Consider the following 27762-nt stretch of genomic DNA (forward strand, 5'->3'; position numbering starts at 1 on the left):
TCATCTCCCTTTCATCTCCAAGCTCATTAAATCATAAATGCAATGTATGCAATTACTGTCAGGAGTTCCTCTTCCCAAATTCCACCCTAGACCCTCTCTATTTCAGCTTCCACCCCTTGCACTCTTCTGAAACAGGTCTCACTAAAGTCTCTTATGACCTCTTCCTAGCCGAAGCTCAGGACCAGTACTCCATCCTCACTTTCCTTGACCTTTCAGCTGCCTTCAGCACAACTGACCATGCTCTTCTTGAAATATTGTCCTCCCTTGGCTTTCGTGACTCTGTCCTCTCCTTGTTCTCCTACCTCTCTAATCACTTCTTGTGTCCTTTGGAAGACCTGCTATGTTCCCCCTCCAACTTTCTGTGGGGGCTCCAGAGGGGGTCCTTGGTACCCTTCTCTTCTCCCTTTACACCTTATCTCTAGGTAGTCTCATCTGCAAACACAAATTCAACTGCCATCTCTACGCTGATGACTCTCAGGTCTACCTCTCTACTCCAGACCCATCTCCTCCTGTCCAAACTAAAATCTCAGCTTGTCTCACTGACATCTCCTCATGGATGTCTAGACATCAGCTCAAGTTCAACATAGCTAAAACAGAAACTCTTCTCTCCCCTCCCCATCTCCTACCAAGCCTACCACTCTACCTCCTTTCTCGATCATTGTGGACAACACCACCATTCTGCCCGCCACTCAGTCCAGTAAGCTGGGAGTTATCTTTGACTTGGACTTCTCTCTAGGTCATCATATCCAGGCTATGTCTAAATCTTGCAGATTCTTTCAGCATAACATCTCTAAGATACGTTTTTTTCTTATTCATCCACAGAGCGAAAATTCTCACTAGGCTCTCATCTTACATCCTGATTACTGCAACATTCTTCCCTTGGTAAATGCAACCTTACCCCACTCATATCCATTCAAAATGCTACTGTAATGATAATTTTCCTATCCTGCCACTTTGACCACATCACGCTTATCTTTGAACCCCTCCACTATATTTTATGTGATAAAAGGGGAGACAAACTACATTGTTGGGGTATGTAAGGGTTAAGTAAAGACCTGGGTAACCACTAGCCTGGTAATAGGGAGTAGGCGCAGGTACGCACTGTCTCCTTGCTTGATAGATAAAGTTGCTACCCTTTCCCCCTCCTTCTGCTTGTTAAGGATTGATAAGCATTGCAGCTGCTTATGGGGATGTGGGGATCTAAAGGATACTTTTTGTGTAAAGCAGTGTTATCTCCCCCTCCCTTCCATTCCCAGCTATAATAAACGAGCTTGGGGCCATGGCCCCTTCCTCCCTTCCCTGCAAACTGCTGATTAAGGGAATTCATGGCTGCAATTATTGCAAAGAAATGTCTCTTCAAAGTAAAAATGTCTGTAGAATATGCTTAATGCTGTAAAGAGTAAACGGGCGAGGACAATTATATTCAGTATATAGCTATTAATATTCATTGTATGGGCGTTCATATTACTCTATAAAGGTTTTGGGGGTGTTGTAGTAAATGTAGGTATTCACATATTAACTTCGATAAAAAGAGTGTGCTGTAACTAATTCAGTGCTTACTCGACAATTGGTCAAGAGGAACAAGTATGGCAATAAAGAAGCCCATCTACTCAATCTGCCTCTGGGTTCTCCTGCGCTATCTCTAACATACATGTCTTCACTTTCAGTGCCCTTCATGGTCAGTCTCCACCTATCTTCCATTCACTATTGAGATGCTGACTCCAGCCTCTGCTCAGCTCCTAAGGCCAATCTCCATCTCCCACTTGTAAAAGTTTCAAACAAAGACTTTGTACTTTCTCCCATGCCACCTGTCACAGTTAGGAGGCACTCCTCAAACATCTGCAAAGCTACCTCATTATCCTCCTTCACATCCCTCCTCAAAACTTTCCTTTGCTGTGATACCTACAAAAAAAATGGACAACAGTTAAGCTGCTGGTGTGCTGAGACCACTGCTTATCCTGCTGACCAATATTGTCTCACTGTTTCCTTATACTTCCCCATCTGTCTGTATCCTTCTGTTGTCTCTTGTTTTATATTTAGATTGTAAGCACTTTGGGGCAGGAACTATCTTTTTGGTGTGTCTGTACATTGCTTAGTACAATGGGGCCCTAGTCCATGCTAGGGATCCTGGGTGCTATGATGGTACCACTACTACTAATTAATTGAAGGCCCAGACTCAGGGACGATATCCTTATATGTCCTGTGAGCATATTTCCCCCACTCAGTTCAGATTACAAATTAATATGTTCCTCTCATCTCTCTCTTCTGGTACATGAAATTTATCACCAAATACACAGTGTTTTTCAGTTCAAAAAGCAAACAAGTCAGAATTCAAACAAATAATTTAGAAATATGGTGGCAAATTTTGTAAGAGTCTTACTTTTAAATTCTGTATTTTCCCCGCCAAAGATGAATGAATTCCCACATGCTGAAAGAGAGATGGCTTAGAACGGATACGCAAATAGGCCTTTTGCCCTTCACAATGTTTCTGGAAAGGAAATAAAAAAAGGTCATGTGTATGAATTTCCCCCCCTCAACAACAAAGGGATTTGTCCTACCATCAGTAATTCAATTTCATTACATAGCTATAGCTACAGCTTGTCCTGCAATCCATATTCACAAAAGTAATCCTTTGGGGAGTATTCCAATGACTTCAGTGAGACTCCGTAAGGACCATTCACATAAGGCAGAATTGGAACTCTTCACTTAAGCCTCTATTCTCTCGGAACGTTTGACTGTTATTAGGTTTTGTTTGGGGGTTTTTTGGTCAAAGAAATAACAATAAGAGAAATCAACTAAAGACCACTTTCCTGTCTAAAGTGTGGAGGAATGTAATCCTAGCACAAGTTTAGCTGTATCTTATTGCAGGTTCTCCCTGAAAAATTTCAGTTCAGTTTTTGAGCTCATCATATTACCTTTACCAAACTGCTCTGACCATAATCTGCATTGACCTCCTTGTTGTAGATCCTGGTCACTTTTTCACTCCTGGCTCTTTCTGTTGTTTGATACAGGTAATTGTCATAACATTATGCTGGATCATCCTGAGAATGATGTGGAGCTCTCAAGCACTGGATTTAAATCTTACTGTTCTAATTTAGGTACAACTTTGGACAATTGACAAACTGGGAAATGCAAGTAACTGCCTTTCAGTAAGAATTTCTGTGATGTCTTGTTCCATCCGTCTGTTTTCTCAGATATGAGAATATTCCTCTAAAAGTGATTTGTGCTCTGGATGTAAACAGCAGTGCTTTTTTGAGCACACTAGTGTTTGAAACACTAAATATAATAGGTCATAATGATAAATATAAGGAAGCATCATGACCTAAATAGAATAAAGCACAAGACTCCAGGCAGAAGCCCAGGGTTCTACTCTCAGCTCATCACTGAAACACTGTGCAACCTTGGTAAATCACTTAATCTCCCTGTATCCCAGTTTCCACATCTTTAAAATGGGCATGATAATATTTAACCAACTGTGTAAAGTGTTTTGAGCACTATAGATTAAAGGTTTTATATAAGTTCTATCAGTACTAGTTAAAGTGAAAAGGGATGGAAAAGCTGCATCTAACTAGCTCAAATGCAAAATCTCAAATGGGATTTATGGCTCTTATTGAAGTACTAATTAGATACTCAAAGATAGCTGAGGGCATATAAATAGAATAAAGTGTTTTTATATGTGCGTCTAAAGCAGATGTTCAGTAAAACAATGCCAGAAAAAGGGAGTGAATGCAAATCAGTGCACCGGCAGCTGTTTCTTTAGAAAAGGGTGCTACACTTTTGAAACAAAAAGATACAATTGTGACACGTTATTGTCCCAGCTGGTGGAATCAGTATTTTACCATAATCACAGTAACTACAAAATACTACACCAGAACCTTGGTCCCTAATAAGTCCCTTTTTATGCCACTGCAGCAATGCAAAAGGGACTTAGCCACCTTAAAGCAACTTATAAGGATACTGCAATCATAGAGGAATCCTCAGTAGGCGTAGGGTCCCAGCCTAGGGGGTGTGGTGTGCAAAGTTAGAGCATGATACACTACAGCAGGGGTTCTCAACCTTTTTCTTTCAGACCCCCATGCCCCACAACATGCTATAAAAATTCAGGGCCAGAGTGTGTGTGTTGGGGGAAGAGGACTTGGGGCTCTGGCCACTGGGTGGAGGTGGGACCTTTGGGCATAGGCATAGTTTGACTTCTATTGGGGGCGGGGGGACAGGGCCTGGCAGGACTCAGGCCAGCTCCACATGCTAGGGCCCAGGGAGGGAATACCATATCCACCGCCTGACACCTCAGCAGACCACCCAGCCTGTCTGGGTTGTGGAGGCAGGGGTACAACCAAAAATTATAACTCAAAGAGGAGGACTCAGCTTAAAAAGTTTGAAAACCACTCGGGGTGCAGGCAGGGGGTAGCTAGGAGCTATATGCAAGCAGAGGGTAATTCAGGATTCACGTAGCGGGGGTAGCTAGAAGCTGTGTGTTTTAGCCCCACGGGGGACACCGGGGCTCCAGGCTTCAGCTCTGCAGCTCCTGACATCAGCCCTGCAGGGGGCACCAGGGCTTAGGGCGTCAGCCATGGGGCCTCGCCGCTCCCCCCCAAAAAATGGCTCACAGACCTCCAGGAGATGACAGAACTCCCAGTTGAGAACCACTGCATTATAGGAATGGTGAGTCTACTTTAACTTGTACCGAAGTCTAGTTAAGATCCTTGCAACCCTCAGGATCCGGGGAAGAAAGTGGGAGACAACCAAAACATTTGTTCCAATCACACTGTGAATGTAACCTTAATTTAGATATGCCTCAGTGACATGTAAATATCAATGTGATTAGATATCCAATTGACCTGAGATTTTTTTCTGGAGGACTGCAGAGTGATTTGGGCTGTTTTTTGTTGTTGTTGTTCTTGTTTTTAAATGTCAGCCCCCATTAGTCTCCCTCCACTCCAGTGAGTTTACTTATTGCTATCCTTACACTGAGGGCATATCATCTGTGATGAGACAGGCTGTGTGTCTTCTCCTCAGTGCAACATGCATCCTTTATGTTGCTATGATGCTTTTGGCATCTATTTTATCAACAAATTTAATGTTGCTGCAGCCAGCTTCCTCTTTTCCATAATAACCTGAGTTATAATGGTAAGAGGAAAGTTCACAACATGATGCTCCATTCCCTGCTCCATCTGTCTAGAAGATTCAGAAGTGTACACACACACACACCCACACACACCTTTAGATAATTCTTCTACTTTTGGGTGGGAATTTGGAGAGCTACTGACTCATCCTCAAAGGACCCGAACTTCCATAAAATTATATGAACCTATCCATTCACTTTTAAAGGCAGATCTGATGAAGTTCCTGAAGTGCCCATGGACCTGATGGCTGCACCCATTCACCAACATACTCCTCCAACATTTAGTGAAAAGATATGGTTGCTTCTACAATGGCTTTAAAAACACTGCCAGGGATGGAAACATGTACTTAAACTATTGGCCAGATGATTAAACATACCAACCAGAGGTGGATGGGCTGGGGCAACACACTAGTGAGAATTCCAGTTGCTTGGAAAGGGAAGGTGTTGGAGTTACTTTCCATCTTTCATATCAGCTTATTAACTGCTGCTGGGGGAAAAGGCTGTCTGTCCTATTGTACCCCTCCTCCAGTTCCTGTTTTTGGCATTCTTGTAAATAGCTGCCTCTGCTGCTGCTCATTCTTCTTGCAATAGCAGCATGCAATTGACTTGACTTGACAGTTTCACTGCTACCCACAGAATTTTGAATAGCAGATGTGAAACTCACTAGAAACTTGTTGTCAGTCTACTTTTGCCAAGTTGAAGCAAACACAAAAGCAGAGACACGTGCTGTTTTATCTTCCTGGTTTATGTATGATTCACAACCTTAAGGGCTACCAACTTTTTTTTTTTAAATGAAAACTAAGGGCTCAGTCCTTAGGAGCTGGGCTCAGCACATGTGAGGAATATGGAGGGGGAAGAGGTGACATTATAACATCTTGCCATCACCCACTGTTTGTGCACCAGAGGCAGATTGGGGCCACTTCAGTCCCTGGATAAATTAGAGCTGCAGGGTTGCCAGCCCAGGATTACTGGAGTGAGATCCTCATTCCTCCTATGCTTAAGTGCGGAGTGTGAAATGCCATGCTGGGGAAATCCTCAACTGCCTCCTTAAGGCAGTTTTAAGTCCTCTTTGTACTGGTGGAGCTTAAAACAAACCACCTTCTGCCATCCCCAAAGGTCATCTTCCCTACAGCAGGTCATCATAATGAGTCTTTTTAAGCCCACTTGCTCAACTCTTTTCACTCAGCTGTTTACACATCCCATATCTTTCTTGCATGAAGTCATTTTCCACCCAAACCAACAAAAAATAATACACACACAAAAAATACTTAAAAAGAACACAGAGTGAGAACTGTCACTATCCTATCCTCAAGTAAAGCCATCTGCACTCTAAAAACTAGGGGGGAGGGAAACCTCTTGTTGCCCCTGTAGTGTAGTCAGCAGTCCATTTCATGAGCGCTTAGCCCAGCCCAGGATCTAAGAAGGCCATGGTTGGTGACAAAAGGCACCACAGGCTGTGTAAGTGTGGGAGTTAGAGACACTCAAGCGCCATCTAAACAAGTGAAAAAGGAGTGTAAAAACAGAACTATTTTAAAGATAATCACATAGTTAAAATGCTATTGGAAACATTTGGAACTCCAGAAATGGCACCTTTCCCAATATAACCTGGAACTGTTTATTTCAGTTAAAACAGGTAGGTTAGGTTGGTTTTGCTCTAAACACCTTCCTGCATTATTTGCAAACAAATACTACAGCCTTTTCTAACTCATGAGACCAGACAGTGAAACAGACTAGAAACAAACCAGTCTTCCACTCCTAAACAGAGGGAAATATAAAAGGTAAATAGCATGAATAGTTTCAAACAAATTAGATTTTAAAACTGGTTGTTTTAATAAACTAAGGTGTTGATTAGTAATGTATAAATTTTACCTTAAGTATCCTAGCAGACTGAAAATACCATGAAATCAAATGCTAAGTCTCAATATAATATGCTACATAAGGCTCTAATTCTGCAATTGACTACACAGGCAAACTCCTGAACCCATATGAAGCCCCATTAAAATCAGTGGAGCTTCATGTAAATGCAGAAGTCTGCCCACACAAGCCATCTGTATGTACTAGAACCTAAATTCTCATTTTTCCTCATTAGGTTTCTTAGAAGGAGCTATTTCATATTTGATGTTTACTTTTAATCTTTGTTCTTGCCATTTTAATTCCTATGTCGCCATAGCATATATTAAGCAGCAAGCATTGCTTTTACTGGTTAATAATATAGTTGTGTATGCTTACTTCATTATGGAGTGAAATCAAACAAACTATTAACACAAGATGTCCAAGCTAGTAGTTCAGTTAAATTATACTTTGAATCACATTACAGTACAATCCCCCACAACTGTTTAAAAATCCCTAAAACACATTTATGGAATGTGTACTTTTCTGTTTTTGAAACTGAATCATGCATTAACTGTGATTTATAATATAATTTATGTTGTAGTAATAAAATACGGAAACACTTACTGGATCCTTTTCTGGACTGCATACTTTAACCCAGAGTAAGTGGTCTAGAAGCCAGTCTATGGGCTTATCTTTGTAGAACATTAAAAAGAATTCTACTATGAGTGGTAAATCTTTAGTTCTAAACAACTTTCCTGAAAACAAATAAAAGAAGAAATCACACATTTCAGTCATATTTAGTCCTGTATGCATATCACTGAAGCCCATGTTTTCTTCCTGCTCCCAAACACATAGGGTAGAACCCAGACCCTACTGAATTTAACAGAAGTTTCACCATTAGAATCACAGAATCAAAGGATTAGAAGGGACCGCAAAGGTCATGTAGTTTAACCCCCTGCCAAGATGCAGAATTTGTTGTGTCTAAACCATCCAAGACAGATGGCTATCCAGCCTCCCTTTGAAAACCTCCAGTGATCTCCCTCAATATGTTCATTGGAACCTCTGATGGTGAGGGAACCTTCCATCAGTGGGGTCAGGCTTTCAATTTTGTCTAAACAAGGAAAGAGCATGATTTAAACAAACAAACAAAAACCCCAAACCAATTCATCTCCTGTTTACTAATCCCATATGAAACATCTGTTAGCATCTACTGCAGGTGCAGTTAAGCACCTTTAAAACTTTTAAGTGTTGGGGTTGATGCTAGATGGGAATACAGCACTTGCAGGATTAGGCCTGGTCCACATGTTCCAGCCTTGTCATTGCTGGCAGCAGCATGTGGTGTATGTGTAGCTACAATCCACTGGGAAAAGCAGGCTGCGTCCACACTGCCGTATGTAGCTGCATGCCACAGTAAAAGGCTCTGGGGCAGCAGGGAAAGACTCCAGCAGCTCCCCACTGCTGGAACCATTACCTGCTGCAGGTTGCTGCTGGAGCCTCTCCCTGCTGCCTACCCCATGCTGGGCATGGAAAGTCTCTGGCAATGGAAGGCACTGCTTGGGAGTGTATTGAACAGTGTTGAGTATGTACCCTGAGGTTCAGGCATGTCTTAACTCTCTTCACCTAAGCAGTGCCTCACTATCTATGCTGCCACCTATACCCATGCTAGGGGAGTGTGCAGTGTATGTCGCTATAAGTATAGACATAGCCAAAGTTGAACCAGTTTAGCTAAAGATGTAATCTTAAATTGATTTAGTTAAAACTGGTGCAACTGTGTTTGAAGACTCATATCCATTTAACCTACACCACCTTCACTCCCAACCCCAGGCAATGTCTCATTTCCCTGCTTTGCAGGATAGCTGAAGGCAGCTACATGGAACAGGGAAGCATCCTGCATAGACATTTCCCTCCTGTATGGCCGCACCATAGATTTGTCTACAAGTTTGCTTCCTCTGCACAACATTCAGGAGCAGGGTGCAGTTCAATATGTTTGTTGAAACAAAATCAGTTTTGAATTACCCATCGTTCGTATTTCTAGACTGTTAAACTTGAGAATGTTGTTTGCTCATAATATGTATATTTTGTGATTAGTCACCATGTTGTTAGATAGTTCAGTCATACGAACAGTCATTAAAGCAAAACAAACATCTCCTAGTTTATGATGACTTAGCTGACTTAATGCACAAACTCAAAGGGCACTAACAACAAATGGGCCAAGTTTTACCTTTGGATGAGTATGCATAGCTCTCACTGACAATGAGTCAAAGTCCACTGACTTGAAATCAATTGGAGCCAAAGGCAGAATATGGCCCATTGACATTTTGGCAATCTAACCCACTTAAAATTACTTCTAGAGCAACATTCTTGTTGTGCCATAACAAGGATACACAGCTTCCAAAAATGTTATGAAAAATTTAAAATAGATTTGCAAAGGGGCTGCATTTTATTTTTAATCTCGAATTTTTAGGAATTGCTATGCGATCAACTGGCATATAGAAACCTTTTGCATGTTGAAGTATACATGTGTAAAAGGGGAACACTCATCACCAGTGCTGCATAGGGCTCAGGCAGGGGTGCAGCAGGTGGTCACCTCTTTTCAGTTATAGTCATGTCCTTAAGCTTCCCCAAAGGCTTTTGTCTTAATATGGGGACTTTGGGGATTTGAGCCCTTGAACAGTCAGGGTCTTCCCCAGATGGACTCTCTGTCAAGGTAAAGCCTTCTGTTGATCTCCTGGCTTTTGGGAATGGGTTAGGTATCTAGGCCCACCTTCTCCACCAAGCTCCGATCTAGGGCCCAATGATGGGCAGCTATGTTCTGCACCTTGGGGTGCTATTCAGCTGCACCCCCACAACCCCTAGGACCACTTCCTACTCACGTTTCCCAGCTCTCAACTGAGTAAGTTACATAATTGCAAATAAAGGCTCTAACCATCCCAATAAGCATCTTTGGAAGCCTGCTACACCTCAAATCATTGTGCAAATTGCACTGGTCTACAATTTTTGAGAAGTCGTCTGCTTCAGAGATAAAATGTGCTATTTATTATGTATTTTGATGTGCTGAATTCAAATATGACAATTAAAACAACTGATTGGCTACTGTTTCTAAGATATTTAAGTTTTTACATTTTATGTCTATGTATATTGTGTAGATAGTAGAGTTTGAATCATAAATTGTAAACCTAGGTCTTTTCATGTGTTTATGGTTGCTTTACATGATAATATTTCACCTGTCCTGTTTAAGTAACACTTTAAAAATCAGCAAAAGGGTTATATAAATAAAATTTATGATGAAACAAAAGGCAAAAAACTATTCTGTACATAGTTTAGTCCTATTCAGTGTCTACTCGGCGCTTCTTGGCTTGTTTCTTGTATTCATTAAATGGAGCATCTCTTGTCACTGTCCAGCAATAGTCTGCAAGCATTGATGGGCTCCATTTGCCCTGATAGCGTTTCTCCATTGTTGCAATGTCCTGGTGAAATCGCTCGCCGTGCTCGTCGCTCACTGCTCCGCAGTTCGGTGGAAAAAAATCTAGATGAGAGTGCAAAAAATGTATCTTTAGTGACATGTTGCAACCAAGGCTTTTGTATGCCTTGAGGAGGTTTTCCACCAACAACCTGTAGTTGTCTGCCTTGTTGTTTCCGAGAAAATTTATTGCCACTAACTGGAAGGCTTTCCAGGCCGTCTTTTCCTTGCCACGCAGTGCATGGTCAAATGCATCATCTCCAAGAAGTTCACGAATCTGAGGACCAACAAAGACACTTTCCTTTATCTTAGCTTCACTTAACCTTGGAAATTTTCCACGGAGGTACTTGAAAGCTGCTTGTGTTTTGTCAATGGCCTTGACAAAGTTCTTCATCAGACCCAGCTTGATGTGTAAGGGTGGTAACAAAATCTTCCTTGATTCAACAAGTGGTGGATGCTGAACACTTTTCCTCCTAGGCTCCAATGACTGTCGGAGTGGCCAATCTTTCTTGATATAGTGGGAATCTCTTGCACGACTATCCCATTCGCAGAGAAAATAGCAGTACTTTGTGTATCCAGTCTGCAGACCAAGCAAGAGAGCAAGAACCTTCAAATCGCCACAAAGCTGCCACTGATGTTGGTCATAGTTTATGCACCTCAAAAGTTGTTTCATGTTGTCATAGGTTTCCTTCATATGGACTGCATGACCAACTGGAATTGATGGCAAAACATTGCTATTAGGCAGTAAAACAGCTTTAAGACTCGTCTTCGATGAATCAATGAACAGTCTCCACTCATCTGGATCGTGAACGATGTTGAGGGCTGCCATCACACCATCGATGTTGTTGCAGGCTACAAGATCACCTTCCATGAAGAAGAATGGGACAAGATCCTTTTGACGGTCACGGAACATGGAAACCCTAACATCACCTGCCAGGAGATTCCACTGCTGTAGTCTGGAGCCCAACAGCTCTGCCTTACTCTTGGGTAGTTTCAAATCCCTGACAAGGTCATTCAGTTCACCTTGTGTTATGAGGTGTGGTTCAGAGGAGGAGGATGGGAGAAAATGTGGGTCCTGTGACATTGATGGTTCAGGACCAGAAGTTTCATCCTCTTCCTCGTCTGACTCAAGTGAGAACGATTCTGGTGCATCAGGAACCGGCAGTCCTTCTCCGGGGGGTACTGGGCGTATAGCTGATGGAATGTTTGGATAATGCACAGTCCACTTTTTCTTCTTTGACACACCTTTCCCAACTGGAGGCACCATGCAGAAGTAACAATTGCTGGTATGATCTGTTGGCTCTCTCCAAATCATTGGCACTGCAGAAGGCATAGATTTCCTTTTCCTGTTCAACCACTGGCGAAGATTTGTTGCACAAGTGTTGCAGCATATGTGTGGGGCCCACCTCTTAGCCTATCACCTTTATTTTGGCTGCAAAATTGGAGATCAGGACTTCTTAACCATAGTGGTTATACTGCGCTTTTGTGATGCAAAAGTCACTTCACCACAAACATAGCAGAAGTTATCTGCACTGTTCCCACAAGTACGAGGCATCTCTGCTCACTTTGGCTAAACAGAAATGTGTCCCTTTGCAAAATCAAACACTGACAAATAAGAGAGCACGACACTGTATGATTTCTAGAGCTGATATAGGGCAATTTATTCAGCAGAGTGATGTAAGCTTCATTATGATTGCATCATCCATGACTTCTAGGAATAACATGATGCAATTCATATCATGTATGACGCAATACCAGCTTCAGATTGCATCATTCATTGTTTTGCCTAAAAAGCAAGTACTGTCCAAACCCAGTCATAGATTTATTCATAGATCCAGTCAAAGATGTATTTTAGTAATTTCTGGTTTAAATTGAGATTCCTTCCCTTTATAACTCACTTATCCTCCGCCATTCCCAAGTCAAGGGTCGTATATACTGACCCAATAGCATATCTTGAAAACTAGAGCCAATCAACAATTTTAAGCATCATTTTCGTTCTCAGTGACCCAGAATTAGTAAAGTTTGACTACATTTATTTCAGAAGCATTTTGGCTGTAGAGCAGTGTTGTCAGGCTTGGAGGGAGGGGCTAACTCCTGGGTCCAGTTAAGTGTGTAGACAGTTAAATAGGCGCTGGGAACATGGTAGGACCTCTTGTTCCCTGTGGGAATGAATACAATGTGACTGGATCTTGGGTTGATAGGATCCTGCACTATAAGGATAGTGCCATACAGCATGGACAGTGAGAGACTCTGAACATAGATTGGGAGTCTGACGTGGTTGTAGCATTTCCTAGAGAATCAGGGATTTTGGGGATTAGCCTTTCCAGGAGTTGAAACACAATTCCATATAAAATTTACATTAGTAGTGCACCTCTGAGTTTGAGCTGACCACTAGTGATCCTGCTGGAGCTGCAACACTTACCAATAAATCCAAGCTGAGAGAATTCAAGAATCATCCACTCATCAGAGGGCTGTTCAAGAGCAAAGTTTTTTATTTTCTGAATGTACTGAGGTTTTGCCACAATATCATCTTCTAGCTGAAAAAAACAGTGAAACTGATGTTTTCATTGCTTACAGAGAGGTTATCTTAATACGTATAAATTATATAATTTTGTTTTATTGCTGTCAAGTGTGTGAGACTCTAGCACATGATAGTGATTTCTCTAGTCTTCTCAAAAGAGCCGCATCTCAGAATCACACAAATATTTGTTTTACAGTAGTACCCATAACATGCTAAGTACTTTCCAGATATTCAAGAAAGCATGAGTCCCTATCTTAAGAGATCTAAGGAAAATCTAAGGATAAATAGACAAACAGACAGAGGTTAAGGTAAGGGAAACAATAACATTTTATATAAAAGTAATCTCCATTCATTGTAAGAAGCATGGTAGAAGTGACTCTTTAAGAGAGGCTTCTAATGTGAATAGGGTAGAGCTTTGCAGATGAGCTCAGGGAGGTTGTACCATGTATGGGGCTGCATGGGAGAGGACATGGAGGCAATTGTGTGATAAGCTAACAAACAGCTGGACATGGCAGGGGAATACTAGTGGTGCAAGGGATAGGTGTTGCAAAGCTCAATAAGGGGCAGAATCAGAGCTTTAAAATTAGTGCAAAGAAGCTTAAATTAGATGCAAGAGTGGATGGGTAGCCTCTTTACAGAAGAGAGTGGCATGATCAACTTGATGACAAGGAAAAGGACTTTAGCAGCTGCAATTTGTATGATTTGATGGGGACAAAGTGTGCATTTGGAAGGCCAGAGAGAGGCTATTGCAGTTGTTAAGGCAGAATATAATGAAGACCAGAATGAGAGATTTGGCTGTAGTGATGCAAATAAAACAATGGAATTTGAATTGTTGGGGAGGAAGAATTAGCAGGACTTATATAGGGACTGGATTTGTGGGACAAGGAAAGGGGAAGGGAAAATAACCCTGAGATGACAGAAATCATGGTGTGTCAACAGTGAAAGAAGGTAGGTGGTTTGGAATGGAAGATTAGGAGTCTCCTTTGACCATGTCATCAGCTTAAACTGATTACAAGACATCCAAGAGGAGATGCCAGAGATAAAATGAGATGCAGGAGTCAATCTAAGGAGACAGTTATTCAGTGGAGAAATAGATTTTTAAGAGATCACACCTGAAACCGTATGAGCTAGTGAGATTATCTAGAGGCAGGACATTAAGTGAGAATGGCAAGGAGACAAGGACAGAGCATTGGGGAAACCTCAAGAGAGAGGAGAGGAGGAACCCACCAAGAGAGATATGGACAGAACTATCAAAGGCGGGAAGAAGAGCAAGGGAGGACACTATCTCAAAAACCCAATCAGCATCAAATGTCTAGAAGAAGAAGAAGGCTGACAACATCAAAAAGCAGCAAAGAAGATGAAGATGAGTAGAGGCCCTGAAATATGGCCAGAAAAAGATCATTAAAGACTTCAATGAGAGCAATTTAAGTAGCAGAGAAAGCAGAAGTCAGTTTGGAAGGGATCTAAGATGAAGTTTCATAGAATCTAAGGCCTGAAAGGACCATTGGATCAGCTAGTCTGAACTCCTGTATATTCACAGGCAATTACATTTCACCCAGTTACTCTTGTATTGAGCCCTTAACTTGTATTTGTCTAAAACATAACTTCCAGACAGGCATCAAGTCTTCATCTGAAGATGTTGAGAGATGAAGAATCAACCACTTCCCTTGGTAGTTTGTTCCAGGGGGTTAATCACCCTCACTGTTAAAAATGTGTGTCTAACTTCTAATGAATGTGCCAGTTTCCAGCCATTGGTTTTTGTTACGCCTTTGTTATGATGTTGAGAGAAAGAAAGTCAATGCAATGGTTGTGCAGTGCTTGATCAGGAAGTTTAGCAATGAAGGGGAGGCGTGTGTGGAATGGTATAATCTAGTTGTCAGGACTGACATCTGAGAGCCTAGCAGAACACGAGATTATAGGCATATCTTCCTTTGTTCATCAGTACTTCATAGATTAAAAGAGGCACTTTCATATGAGTGAGGTTGGTATTAAAATTGGGTTTTCAACTAAGGAAACCAGAAAATGAGAAAATAAAAAAAAAAAAAGCAGCAAAATACAATGGAAAATGGCAGTTGTTCAGATTTCAAACATTTTAGTAAAGCATTATTTCCCTTTTTCAGACTATTTAAAAATATTTATTTGCATTTGTGACACATGGCCAGAAAGAGTTAAGCAGTTTGTGTTTTTGTGTGTTTACATATATATTGTTAGAGGTTAACAATGTAATCAAGCAGTCCCTGTCTATGCTATATTTTGTTAATTCAGAGATCAAAAGGAAATATTAACATTTAAATGAACTGTAAACATAGTGATATCACTGTATTCATCTCTCTCTGAAATGTATAGCAAATAATCTGCGAATGGTGGAAGACAGGCAATTGCCTTATGTTAATCCCTGTAGCTAATTACCCATGATGCTTAGGAAATAGGTCTACTTCAAAGTCTCCATGATTGCCAACTGTTCGCCTAAAGACTCCGAGCTGTCAAAAGAAGGCCTGGAACTATATAAAGATGTCTTGGGTCCTGATCCTTTTTATCTCAGATCTGCTTGATGCTTCATGCAGGGGAAGCTTGAGTTGTAAAACTGAGATCTCCAGTCCCATCTGGATCACCCTGAATATGAACATTGAACTATAACCTATGGACTAGTTCTGAAAGAACTCTTTGCAACTACAAAGCTCACCATCTTTACTATGAATCTGATCTCAGAACTGTACTCATGTCTGTATGTATACTGATCTTTTAACCAATATTCTCTCTCTTTTCTTTTTTAATAAATTTTAGTTTAGTTAATAAGAATTGGCTGTAGCGTGTATTTGGGTAAGATCTGGAATATTCATTAATCTGGGAAGTAATGTGTCCGATCCTTTGGGATTGGTAGAACTTTCTTATATGATGAATAAGATTTTCAGTAATCTTCATCATATTTGACTTGGGTGTCTGGGTAGAGGCCTAAGGCTGAGTTGCTTTAGGGAACTGTGTTGTTGACTTCTGGGTAACCAGTGAGGTATTATAGAAACTGTTTTGTGCTGGCTTGGTAAATCTAAGTATTGGAATATCCACCAGCTTTGCAGATTGTTTGCCCCATTCTTTGCAGTTCACCCTAATTGGGTAACTCCAGTGTGGCTCTCTGGGACCCCGGCCACAGCATTTTAAACCACTATTCAGCAAATATGCAAACACTATTTACTTGAAACTAGCATGCCCCAATGTGATCAGAACATTCAGTTATCTCATTCCAATAAGAGACTCCCTCTTTTTTTTTTTTTTTTAAAAAGCATAAACAACAAGGAAAGCTGCAGGTTTAAAAAACACTTAAAGATGACACTAGTTAGGAGATCTTCCAAACAGAGGGCTTGACTCAAAGCCCACTGAAGTCAATGAAAAGAGTCCTATTGACTTCAATGGTCTTTGGATCAGGATCCAAATAGCATTAAAAAAGCAACTTTAAAATCCCAGTCCACTCAAGTGCTTACTGACAATATAGTGAAAAATGTAACTCTTAAAATAATACAGAAAATACATTTTTTCCCTTAAGATCTGAACTGCCTTACTGTACACTTTTCTCCCAATTAATCTTAGTTTTATTATCTTTTGTAATTTGTCTACCCAAGATCTCTTTCAATTAACTGGGCTGAGATTAAGATCATCCCTACTGATTTCCACTAATATTAAGTCAAAATGGCACTATATGTGAAAGAAAGCATATAGTGTCAAATAAAGTAAAAATCTTAATCAAAACTGTACCATAGAATCTCTATGGATAGAAATTCCATGCTTGAATAATAAGAGTACAACTGTAGGAATATACTACCAATCACCTCACCAGGATGGTGACGGTGATTGTGACGGTGATTGTGAAATGCTCAGGGAGATTAGAGAGGTTACAAAACAGAAAACTCACTAATAAGGGAGGATTTATCACCTCAGAACATGTCACCTCAGGACGGGATGCACAATCAAATTTCTGGACACCATTTATGACCGCTTCTTGTAGCGGTTAGTCCTGGAACCCAAAAGGGCAAAGGCAATTCTTGATTTAGTCCTAAGTAGTGTACAGGATCTGGTCCAAGAGTTGAACTGCTTGATAATAGCAACCATAAAGTAATTAAATTTGACATGCAGTAGAAGGAAAATGCCAAAGAAACCCACCTCTAGTAGCATTTAATTTCAAAAAGGCAAGTTAGTTAAACAGAAATTAGAAGTAAGGGTCAAAAAAGTGAAATGGATGCAAGCAGCATGGAAACTTTTTAAAAACACCAAAATAGAGGCTCAAACTAAATGCATATCTCAAATTATTTAAAAATAAATAAATAGTAAGACCACCAAGAAAATGCCACCAGGGCTTAATAACAGAGTAAAAGGGGTGGTTAGAGGCAAAAGGACATAATTTTAAAATTAGAGGCCAAATCCTAGTGATGAAAATAGAAAAGAGCAGGAACTCTGACAAATCAAGTGTAAAAGTATAATTAGGGTGGCCAAAAAAGAATTTGAAGAACAACTCATAAAAGAGACAAAAATTAACAGCAAAATTTTTTAAAAGTAAATCAGAAGCACAAAGGCTGTCAAACAGTCAGTCAGGCCACCAGACAATCAAGGTGCTAAAGTAGCACTTAAGGCTATTGCAGAGAAGCTAAATTAATTCTTTGCATTGGTCTTCACTGCAAAGGATGTGAGGTAGATTTTTAGGTGACAGATGTGAGGAACCATCTCAGATTGAGGGGTCAATAGAGGAGGTTTTGGAACAAACTAATAATAAGTAATAGGTCACCAGAACCAGATCGTATTCACCCAAGAGTTTTGAAGGAACTCAGATATGAAATCACATATCACAGTTTGTAGTTCTGCAACCTATCACTTAAATCAGCCGTTGTACCAGATTACTGGAGTGTAACAGTGCGAGACTCACCCCTGCGGTGCCTCCTGCTGGTTTCCTGGGAATTAGCTCTTTTTCCAGCTCCAGAACGCCCTCTGCAGGCCAGTGTCCCACTTGCCGCTGGGCCCGAGTCCCTCCTGGACCCAGGTGCCCCCTTTACCCAGGGGTTCTGCCCCTCTGCAGCAACCCCCAATCTGGGTTTCCCCACTCAGGGGAACCCCCAACCCCCTATCACCACCTCGCCTCAGTATCAGGCTACTGCCAGTCACCGTCTAGCCCCCATTCACTGGGGCAGACTGCAGTGTACAAGCCACTCATCACAGGCAAGGGGGGTTTGGACCTGCTGCCTTGGCCTACCCCTGGGCTGCCCTCTGCAACCCCAGTACCCTTCTGGGCCTTTAACAAGGCCTGCAGCCTGGGGGGGTTTCTAGGTCGGAGCTCCCCAGCTCCTCTGGCCTTCCCCCAGCCCTGCTCCACTCTAGGTACTCTGTGAGCTCCTAAGCAGCCAGGCCCTTCCCTCCCTAGAGGCAGAGAGAGACTGTTTGCTCCTGGCCCACTGCCCTCTTATAAGGGCCAGCTGGGGCCTGATTGGGGCATGACCCCAGCTGAGGCTGCTTCCCCAATCAGCCTTGGAGCTGCTTGCCCCAGCCACAGCCCTCTCCCGGGCTGTTTTTAGCCCCTCCAGGCAGGAGCAGGGTGACCACCCGGCTACATGGAGGATAGCTAATATAACATCACTTTTTTAAAAAGCTTCCAGTGGCAATCCTGGCAATTATAGGCCAGTAGGCCTAACTTCAGTATCAGGCAAATTGGTTGAAATGATAGTAAAGAACAGAATTATCAGTCACATAGATGAGTACAATATGTCGGGGAAGAGTCAACACAGCTTTTGTAAACAGAAATCTTGCCTCACCAATCTATTAGACTTCCTTGAGGGTATCAACAAACAAGTGGACAAGGCTGATCCAGTGGATGTAATGTATTTGGACTTTCAGAAAGCCCTTGACAAGATCCCCCATCAAAGTCTGTTAAGCAAAGTAAGCAGTCATCGGATAAGAGGAAAGGTCCTCTCACGGATTTCACAAAACTGGGTGACTGGGCAACAAAACAGCAGATGAAATTTATGTTGATAAATGCAAAGTAATGCACATTGGAAAACATAATCCCAAATATACATACAAAATGATGGGTTCTAAATTAGCTGTTAACACTCAAGAAAGATCTTGGAGTCGAGTAGATGGTTTCGGAGAACTATCCACAAAGTGCAGTGGCTGTCAAAAATATAACTGGGTTCATAGAAGAATTATACTAGTTCACAGAGGATAGAGCCCTAAATGACTATTAGGCAAGATGGTTAGGAACACAACCAGACGCTCTGGGTGTCTCTAAGCCTCCACCTGCCAGAAGCTGGGAATGGATGACAGGGTATGGACCACTCAATAAAATTGCCTTGTTATGTTCATTCTCTCTGAACCATCTGGCACTGGCCACTGTCAGAAGAGAGGATACTGGATTACATGGACTATTAGTTTGACCCAGTATGGCCATTCTTATGTTCTTATTAAGTTAATTGCAGTCAATAAAAATATTGTGAGATGGCAGGGTTTGCTACAGATATTAGAGTGGAGAAGCACCTCAAAAAAGTAAGTCTGAGTATATAACAAATTCTGAATGAAGATGGTGAAAGCTGCTGTCATATTTAATGTTTTCATTTAAGTTCCCATGAGTATTGATAGAAAGCACTTCCCAACAACTGTAGTAATTGAGCTACTCAAAGATGCTTTCAGCTTTGGAAATATTTAATTACCTCAGGATAAAACAACTCTAAATGGACACAAGAAAAAAACTACATCTCCTCCTAGGTATGGAGAGATTTGATTGCCTGCTTTTATGGCTGACTTACAATCCTATTATCCTAGCTCTGGCATTAATACAAGTGTCTCAAGGGGCTCTAATGTACTGCAAAAAACTTGAGCAGTTACAGTGAAAGTGACAATTGTTTCTAAACATCTCTCAATCTTTTACTAATTAAGAAAGACATTACCACGTATAAAGAGAGCAGAGCTGAAGATACAGTAGCTGATCACATACAAAAACTTAAAGAAGAGATGACTGAATAAGTGTTAGGTCTTATTATCTTTTTCCAAACATTTATTTCTGATCAGTGCACTTCACAAAGCAGCTCACCTAAACCCCAATTCAGCAAAGTACTTATATGCTTTGCTGAACTGGGGATTTAGTTGGCATGTGATAGTAAGTGTACCGTAGATACATAATTACATAACTTTATTATCTTTTCAACTTCAGACATTCATATAAGTTATTTACCAAAATGATGCTATTTCTGAGAAATTAGTAAAATAAACTCTGTTTTAAGATTTCCCTAAAATACTAAACATACCCAACAAGTAAATCAAAAGCGTCAGAAAAAATGTCACCAAACCTCAATTTTAATCTAAAATGTTTATATTACAGTATGGTAAGTAATGGGCTGAGGAAAAGGATTTTTCAGCTTTTTTTTCATGTTGTTATGGAGCTTCCAAATAGTGGCCTAGAGTATTCCCATTAGATCCATGCATGTAGGGGGACCTCAACTGCCACTGTAGCACCCATTTCATCCCCCTTGTCTCCTTGACTGAAGCCTCTCTGTACAGGTCAGGGTCTGTGCTGGGGAAAGGTACAGAGGCTGGGCAGACCAAGGGAAGGAGTGGCAGGCTGGGAAAGGGCCAAGAGAAAGGGCATTATTTCCCTTCTAGTCCTCCAGAAAAGTCTTAAAAGATAAGATTGCTATAGGCATCACCACAAGCTAGGGCTGGGTATATATGCCACAAGACAGCCCTTAAGATGTCTTGTATAATGTAAACAACATGTAATTATTCTTAAAGGAAACTGGAAATTCATAATAATCATCCCTATGCAAGCACCAATATTTCTGATATTGTTACAATCTTCCTCAATCACACCAACAGAAATCATAGAATATTAGAGTTGGAAGAGACCTCAGAGGTCATCTAGTCCAACCCCCTGCGCAAAGGAGGACCAACCCCAACTAAATCATCCCAGCCAGGGCTTTGTCAAGATGGGCTTTAAAAACCTCTAAGGATGGAGATTCCACCACCTCCCTAGGTAACCCATTCCAGTGCTTCACCACTCTCCTAGTGAAATAGTTTTTCCTAATATCCAACCTAGACCTCCCCCATTGCAACTTGAAACCACTGCTCCTTGTTCTGTCATCTGCCACCACTGAGAACAGCCTAGCTCCATCCTCTTTGGAACCCCCCCTTCAGGTAGTTGAATGCTGCTATCAAATCCCCACCCCTTCTCTTCTGCAGACTAAAGAAGCCCAGTTTCCTCAGCCTCTCCTTGTAAGTCATGTATCCCAGGCCCCTGATAATTTTCCCTCCACTGGACTCTCTCCAATTTGTCCACATCCTTTCTGTAGCAGAGCCCAGATGTGGCCTCACCAGTGCCGAATAGAGGGGAATAATTACTTCCTTTGATCTACTGGCAATGCTCCTACTAATGCAGCCCAATATGCTGTTAGCCTTCTTGGCAACAATGGCACACTGACTCATATCCAACTTCTCGTCCACTGTAATCCCCAGGTCCTTTTCTGCAGAACTGCCGCTTAGCCAGTCGGTCCCCAGCCTGTAGCAGTGCATGGGTTCTTCCGTCCTAAGTGCAGGACTCTGCACTTGTCCTTGTTGAACCTCATCAGATTTCTTTTGGCCCAATCCTCCAATTTGTCTAGGCCACTCTGGACCCTGTCCCTACCCTCCAGCGTATCTATCTCTCCCCCCAACTTAGTGTCATCCACTAAAAGTACAGAGCATTTTGTTTGGAAGCATTGTTAACTTCTGGACAGCCATCCTCTCCCTGATTGTGTCTGAGGTGCATTAGAGACTTTGGTCTCTATGGGTAACATTTTCAGGAGTGTGCAAGTGACATAGGCGCCTCAGTCCCATTTTCAAACATGACTTAGGTGGTTAGGAGCCTATGTCTCATTAACTTTCAATGATAATTTAGCTCCTAAGCACATAGGTGCTGGAACTAGGGATGCTGTAGCACCCCCTGGCTTGAAATGGTTTCCATCATGTACAGGGTTTACGGTTTGGTTCGATGGCTCTCAGCACTCCCACTACATGAATGGTTCCAGCACCCCTGCCTAAGCAGGTCAATCATGTTGGAAGATTGGGTTTAGGCTCTTAAGTAGAGCCGGTCAGAAATTTTCAGATGGAACGTTTTTCCACCAGAAAATGCTGCTTTATCAAAAATCAACATGTTCTCCAGGAATGTGTCTTTTTTGACAAAATTCTGATGGAAACCTGCCTACCAAGGATTACCAAAACGTGCCTGGTTTCCTGACAGCGCCCCTGTCTGGCTCCTCAGCAGCCCACCTGGTGTGCTAAGATGGACCCAGAAGCCTGGAACCTCTGGAAGCTCCTAACTCCTTAGCAGCCTGGGCTTCCTGGTTCCAGGGCAGCCTGCAAAGTGGGCTGCTGAAGAATCAGGGATTCCAGGCTCCCAAAGCTCCTCATTAGCCTGGGAGCTCTGGCTCTCAGGATCCCCAAGTTGTGCAGTTCCTCACCTGGCAGGTTGCTGGGGTTCTGGGCAGCCTTGGAAACATTTCTAAAAAGGTTGAAATGAAATGGCCAAGTTGGAGTTCCCATTCTTGTGGGCAATTTCTACATCTCATTTTTCATTCTGTTTCAGAACAATTTTTTTTTGAAGTTTCAGTATTTCCTGCAGAACAGGATTTTCCATCTCTGGCCAGTTCTACTCCTAAATCACTTTTAAAATTTTACCCTTATCCAGTAGCAGTTCCAGGAAAGACGAGAAGCAGCCCTTCTATGTGTCCTATCCTGCTGCTGACCACCTGGGAGAATCCTTCCATGCAGAATCCTAGGATCCATCATGGGATTGGGCAAGCCTCATTCCCATTCCAGTTTTCTTCCCACTTGAAGGAATAATTGCACATCATAGAATTTCTGGATGCTCTCCTCTCCAGTCAAACCCATGGTAAAATTAAATGAGGTAAAGATGCTTTCTACCTGGTATTCTTTCCTCGTTTCATATCTCTTCCCCCACACATCACCACCATTATTTTTAGCTAGTTATGTTTATTGTTTCTCTCAGACAGCTGTTGTGAAATTTTCTAGATAGTTACAGTGCAGTGCATTCTTTTCATTGTAGACTGCTAATCAGCCATATGTCTTGATTTGTACTACAGTTAAGCCCAGATTTGGGGATCTTATGTGGATCCAACCTCCCACCCATTCTGGGGAAGTTGGGGGTCTGGATTTTGCAGTTCAGCATACACACATCCCAGTTTGTTTTAATGAAATGAACTAGTTCATATTTTTCCCATTTGGAAAAATCCTTTGAGAGATTTTGGCTAGCTATGACCTGGGCTGTCACCTTGGTCTGTAACCACACTGTCTGTTTATACTACAAGCAAAAACTCATTAAAAACACAAAAAGAACAGGAGTACTTGTGGCACCTTGGAGACTAACAAATTTATTTGAGCATAAGCTTTCGTGGGCTAAAACCCACTTCATCTCCTGTTCTTTTTGCGGATACAGACTAACACGGCTGCTACTCTGAAACCTGTCATTAAAAACACAGATACCCCTAACCTGGCCAGAAAGTTGTTTGATGGTTCAGTTAGTTTGCAAGTCTATCATTCAGCCCTGCGAATGTCAGAAAGGTACAAATGAAACTACCATTTCAGATCAAATAATACATAGCTATAAGATGAATAACTATGAAAATATGGAGATTCATGCTTACAAATGATGTGAGCAAATATACCGAAAAACCACAGGAGACTTGTCTTCACTGAGTAGTTTAACAGTTATTAAACTGCCAACACTAAAAATCAGCACATTTTATTTATTGATTTATAGCTGGTTATTGATAATGTGAACATACCTGTAAATAAAATGTTCCCTTAGGTTGTGCATATAGCATTAAAAAGCTATAATCCAAATTCTGTTTAGTTCTCCACCTAAATATAAGCAACACATTCTGTTAAGCTTTTTCTGGATTTCTCAATGGAGTTATCAGCATAATACCGACATTAGAACACTGTAGTTATGAAGTCTATACTTGAAACTACTCCCACTCACTGTTAACTGGATCAGAGGAAAGCTAGTAAAAAAAAAAAGTGTCTGATTCAAAATAAACTCAATTTTAGAATTTCCTCTATGCACAGCAAATGAACCAATTTATACATGTCAAGAAGAGTGGTTTAGTTCACCTGTTTTGTTATAAACACAACAGTCAACACACAGTTATAATTTACTAAGATTTCACCATGCGGTAAAATAGAGTGCTTTTATGAGTCAACACAGAAGCAGGTCGACGAACTTATCTGTAATATTTAATAGTAAAATGTAAATTTTCCTCTACAAAGCAAATCATCTCATTTTACTATCAATAAAGTTGAGATTTGTTAATCTGCGACAAGACTTTAAGGAAGCAGATTTATAAAAAGTTATATGCAAAAAGATGTCCAGAAATTAATTACTGTAGTACATTTGATAGGCTTATGACTTTAATTATCAAATTCCATGTACCTGATACATTTCTGAGCTAGGTATATTTTTACCTTTATTATCTGAGAGTATATATATTTTCATTTTTCAGTACCTCATAATTTTGTTCAGCAGTAGAGATCAAAAAGATGATCATTTCATACTTGTCACCAAATCTTTTTCAGGCAGTCTTGCCCATATAGTTTCAGGGGGGGCAATAATGCTTGTGTGAATAAAGAGGGTAGGATTTTGCCATTCATCTAGTACTTAAGACCTTGTAATTAATCTGTTCCTCATTCTAAACATTTTCTAAACATTCCTTCTGAGAAGTGAGAGTCCCTTAAAATCTATCATGCTCATCAGAAGATATTTGTAAATTTTTAAATTAACTAATCACCTGGGGCCAAAAATTAAAAGGAGCTCAAGGCCAAATTAGAAAGTGCTCAAGCACCCAACATGGGAAATTACAAAGTTTGTTTTCATCCCAAATTGGGACAAAAGTTAAAATATCAAAATCTGAGTGGAACACAATACCTCAAAAGTGATTTAGAATTATCAAAAATGGGACTATTTAGACATTCCTGAATTGAAACATTTCAATTTGGTTTGTCAAACTGATTGCAATGTTTCATTCTGCATCAATTCGACACTGAAAAGTGTCGACCTGAGCTACCATGGTGCCTTATGAGAGTTGTAGTTTGAGCACGCCATGCCATCAGTCTCCTTTCTGGGCCATGTCCTCCAGTTGAACTGCATCTCCCATGACTCACCACCACGATTGAACCAGAGAAGAGACTAAATGTGGTTCATGGGAGATGCATCCAGCCAGAGAGGAGAACAGGAGCATGAGGCACCATGGCAGCTCAGGCAGACACAGATCGGAACTGAAATTAAACATTTTGATTTTTGACAAACCAAGGTATTTCGATTTGGGTCAATCCAACTTGAAATGAAACACTTAATTTGTTTCTGAATGAAAATTGAAAAAACTTTGGCAAAAAAAAATCAAAATCTCCTGTGAAAAATGTCAAAATTTGTAGAAACTGCATTTTGATGAAAAATTCCCAACCAGCTCTACTGATATTAAATATTGTTTGTGCTTATTATTTTTGAAATTCCACAAAGCTTATTATAAAAAAGAGTTCCTCCCTCGCCTTATCGATAAAGGTTTGAGGATAATTGCAAAATACAAATTATAGCTATGCAAGTCTAAGAATTTGGGCCTTGATGGGAGCAACTAGGAATATTCTACTCATATGTACCAAATATATTTGCTCTCTAGAAAGAATGGAATTTAATTTAAAAAAAAAAAGCAACCTGATTTGATTCATGTATGCAACATGTACTGCTGTTCTGCTGCTGTCATCTGTGTTGCTTCAGACTGGCAGCTCATTGCTCTTGAGCACATGAAAGTGGAGCCATGAAAGTTGTTGGTGACAATCTAAACTTATTTTTGGTCTACAAAAAACTGATTGGCTTCTGTAAACCAACCAGTTTCAGGTTATAGTTTCCTGCTAATGAATTTGAAGCAAGTGGGCCAATGATACCACCAGGAGTTAGTAAAGATGATTAATTATATTATATAGAATAAAAAACAACAAAAGTTAGGCCATTTATCACCATACCATACTAATCTTTATAAATCATCATCTGGCACTATACATTCAGTTTTAAAACAGTTGGATTTTTAGAAGCAGGACTACAGGGAGAATGTTTAGCTTTTACTCTGAAGTTGATGGACACCGACAACAGCATTGGTTTCCCCCATACTTACACTTGTATTAAATACATTTTCATGACCTTCTGTTTAAACTTACAGTGCTTTATCTCTGAAATACACCAAAACTCATCAATTTAAATACAGTGGACTATTTAAAGAAGTTACTGTTGAACAAAATTATTGGAAAGTTTTTACATAGCCTATCTTACCTTACTCTTTCCTTTGAGTCTCCAAATGTTTCCTTGAGATTGGAGAGGTCTGGGTAATAGGAAGCAAGAGGGGAAATAACCTCAATAACACCCGACTGCACTTCGTTAGGGAAGCTGTAAAGAAAAGATTAATAACTATGGGCTAAATCAACAAAGGGACTTAGATATTGCAACTGCCAGCATTGCAATGCCTAACGTTTAGGCACCCTGATGCTCAGTGGAATCCTGAGCACCAAGTTATACAATGCATCGGGAAAGTCAGGCACCTAAGAATGGGATTCTCAGAAGCCAGAAAGGCCTAAGCTAGCCAGTAGGAATTACTGAGGAGAGGAGCAGGATACCCCATGCTTCAAATGTAGTTAGGTGCCTAAGTGCGGGTCACAGGGAGGTGATTATCTCCACCTGGAATTCATAGCCATGAATCCTTTCCTGAAGTCAGGTTAGCCCTGTCTCACAAAAATGACAGACAGACAGAGAGAAAGAGAGAGACCACTCCACCACAGCTAATAGCCCAGAGGTTACAGCACTCATCTACGATATGGGAAACCTGTTTTTCAAATACCTACTCAGCCCAGTTTTGAGCAGGGATTTGAACCTGGATCTCCCAAGTCAGTTCCCTAATCACGAGGCTGTTGGGTAACCTGGGATGGGTGTACAGACACACACACTCTCTCTCTCTCACTTGTTTCTTGATCTGCTTCCCCCGACTGTCTGGCATGCTCTGCGAATCCCTATGAGATCAGGCCCCACAGGTGAGACAGGCAGGGGAACAACTAGTTTGAGAATCCTGCTGGGTCTTAGACATCAGCTAGGATGCCGAGCAGCTCAGTGGAGTCAGGATTCAGATAGTTTTGTGCATTCCCACTGGCAAAAACTTAGGTGCCTAGGGAATTTAAGCACCTACAGGTTTAGGTGGTAACTGACTGGGCATTTTTAAGATCTCAGTGGTACCTAAAGGGGCAGTTAGGTACTTAAGAGTTTGTCTACACAATAGGATAATGTACTCAAAGGGGATGTGATTTCTAAAGCACATTAATTGGTCCATGTAGACCCTGCTAGTGCGCGCTAAATGTTCCCTTATCTGCTTTGATATAGTGCTGTTTGAAACAGTACTATGTTAAAGCATACTAGGGAACCCTTAGACCTGCTGGTGGACACTACACAAGCCAATTAATACACACTTTAGTGTACTTTAGAAATCACTCTCCTGTACAGCTCATTATTCACTATGTAGACAAGCCCTAAAATTCCTTGTGGATCTAGCCCTCAGGTGTTAATCCTGGCATAGGGATCTGTGCAGGCAGTTCCTATCCCCATGTTCAATCCCAGACCATATCTACATGGGCAAAAAGATGTGTTTTTAAAAATCAAGCTAACTCAGTTGAATAAACTTAACTCAACTGAAAAGTATACTAAGGCTTGGTCTACACTTGGAAGTTTTACGGGAATAACCATTTTGGTTCAGACATTTTACTAAAATAGTT

General features: G+C 41.1%; 1 protein-coding gene across 1 annotated transcript in view; it reads right to left on the bottom strand.

The window, feature by feature from the left end:
• The window catches only part of MGAT4D (MGAT4 family member D), a 59712-nt gene that overhangs the window by 6771 nt on the left and 25179 nt on the right, over positions 1 to 27762 (bottom strand). The window contains exons 6-10 of the mRNA XM_029910609.1: positions 26279 to 26392; positions 23745 to 23820; positions 12838 to 12952; positions 7580 to 7710; positions 2381 to 2488 (exon numbers count right to left, since the gene is read on the bottom strand). Coding sequence (XP_029766469.1) covers positions 2381 to 2488; positions 7580 to 7710; positions 12838 to 12952; positions 23745 to 23820; positions 26279 to 26392 — 544 coding nt within the window. The remainder of the gene's footprint in view (positions 1 to 2380; positions 2489 to 7579; positions 7711 to 12837; positions 12953 to 23744; positions 23821 to 26278; positions 26393 to 27762) is intronic.

This window comes from Terrapene carolina, unplaced genomic scaffold, assembly GCF_002925995.2.
Source record: "Terrapene carolina triunguis isolate 2854851 unplaced genomic scaffold, T_m_triunguis-2.0 Scaffold66, whole genome shotgun sequence".
NCBI lineage: Eukaryota > Metazoa > Chordata > Testudines > Emydidae > Terrapene > Terrapene triunguis.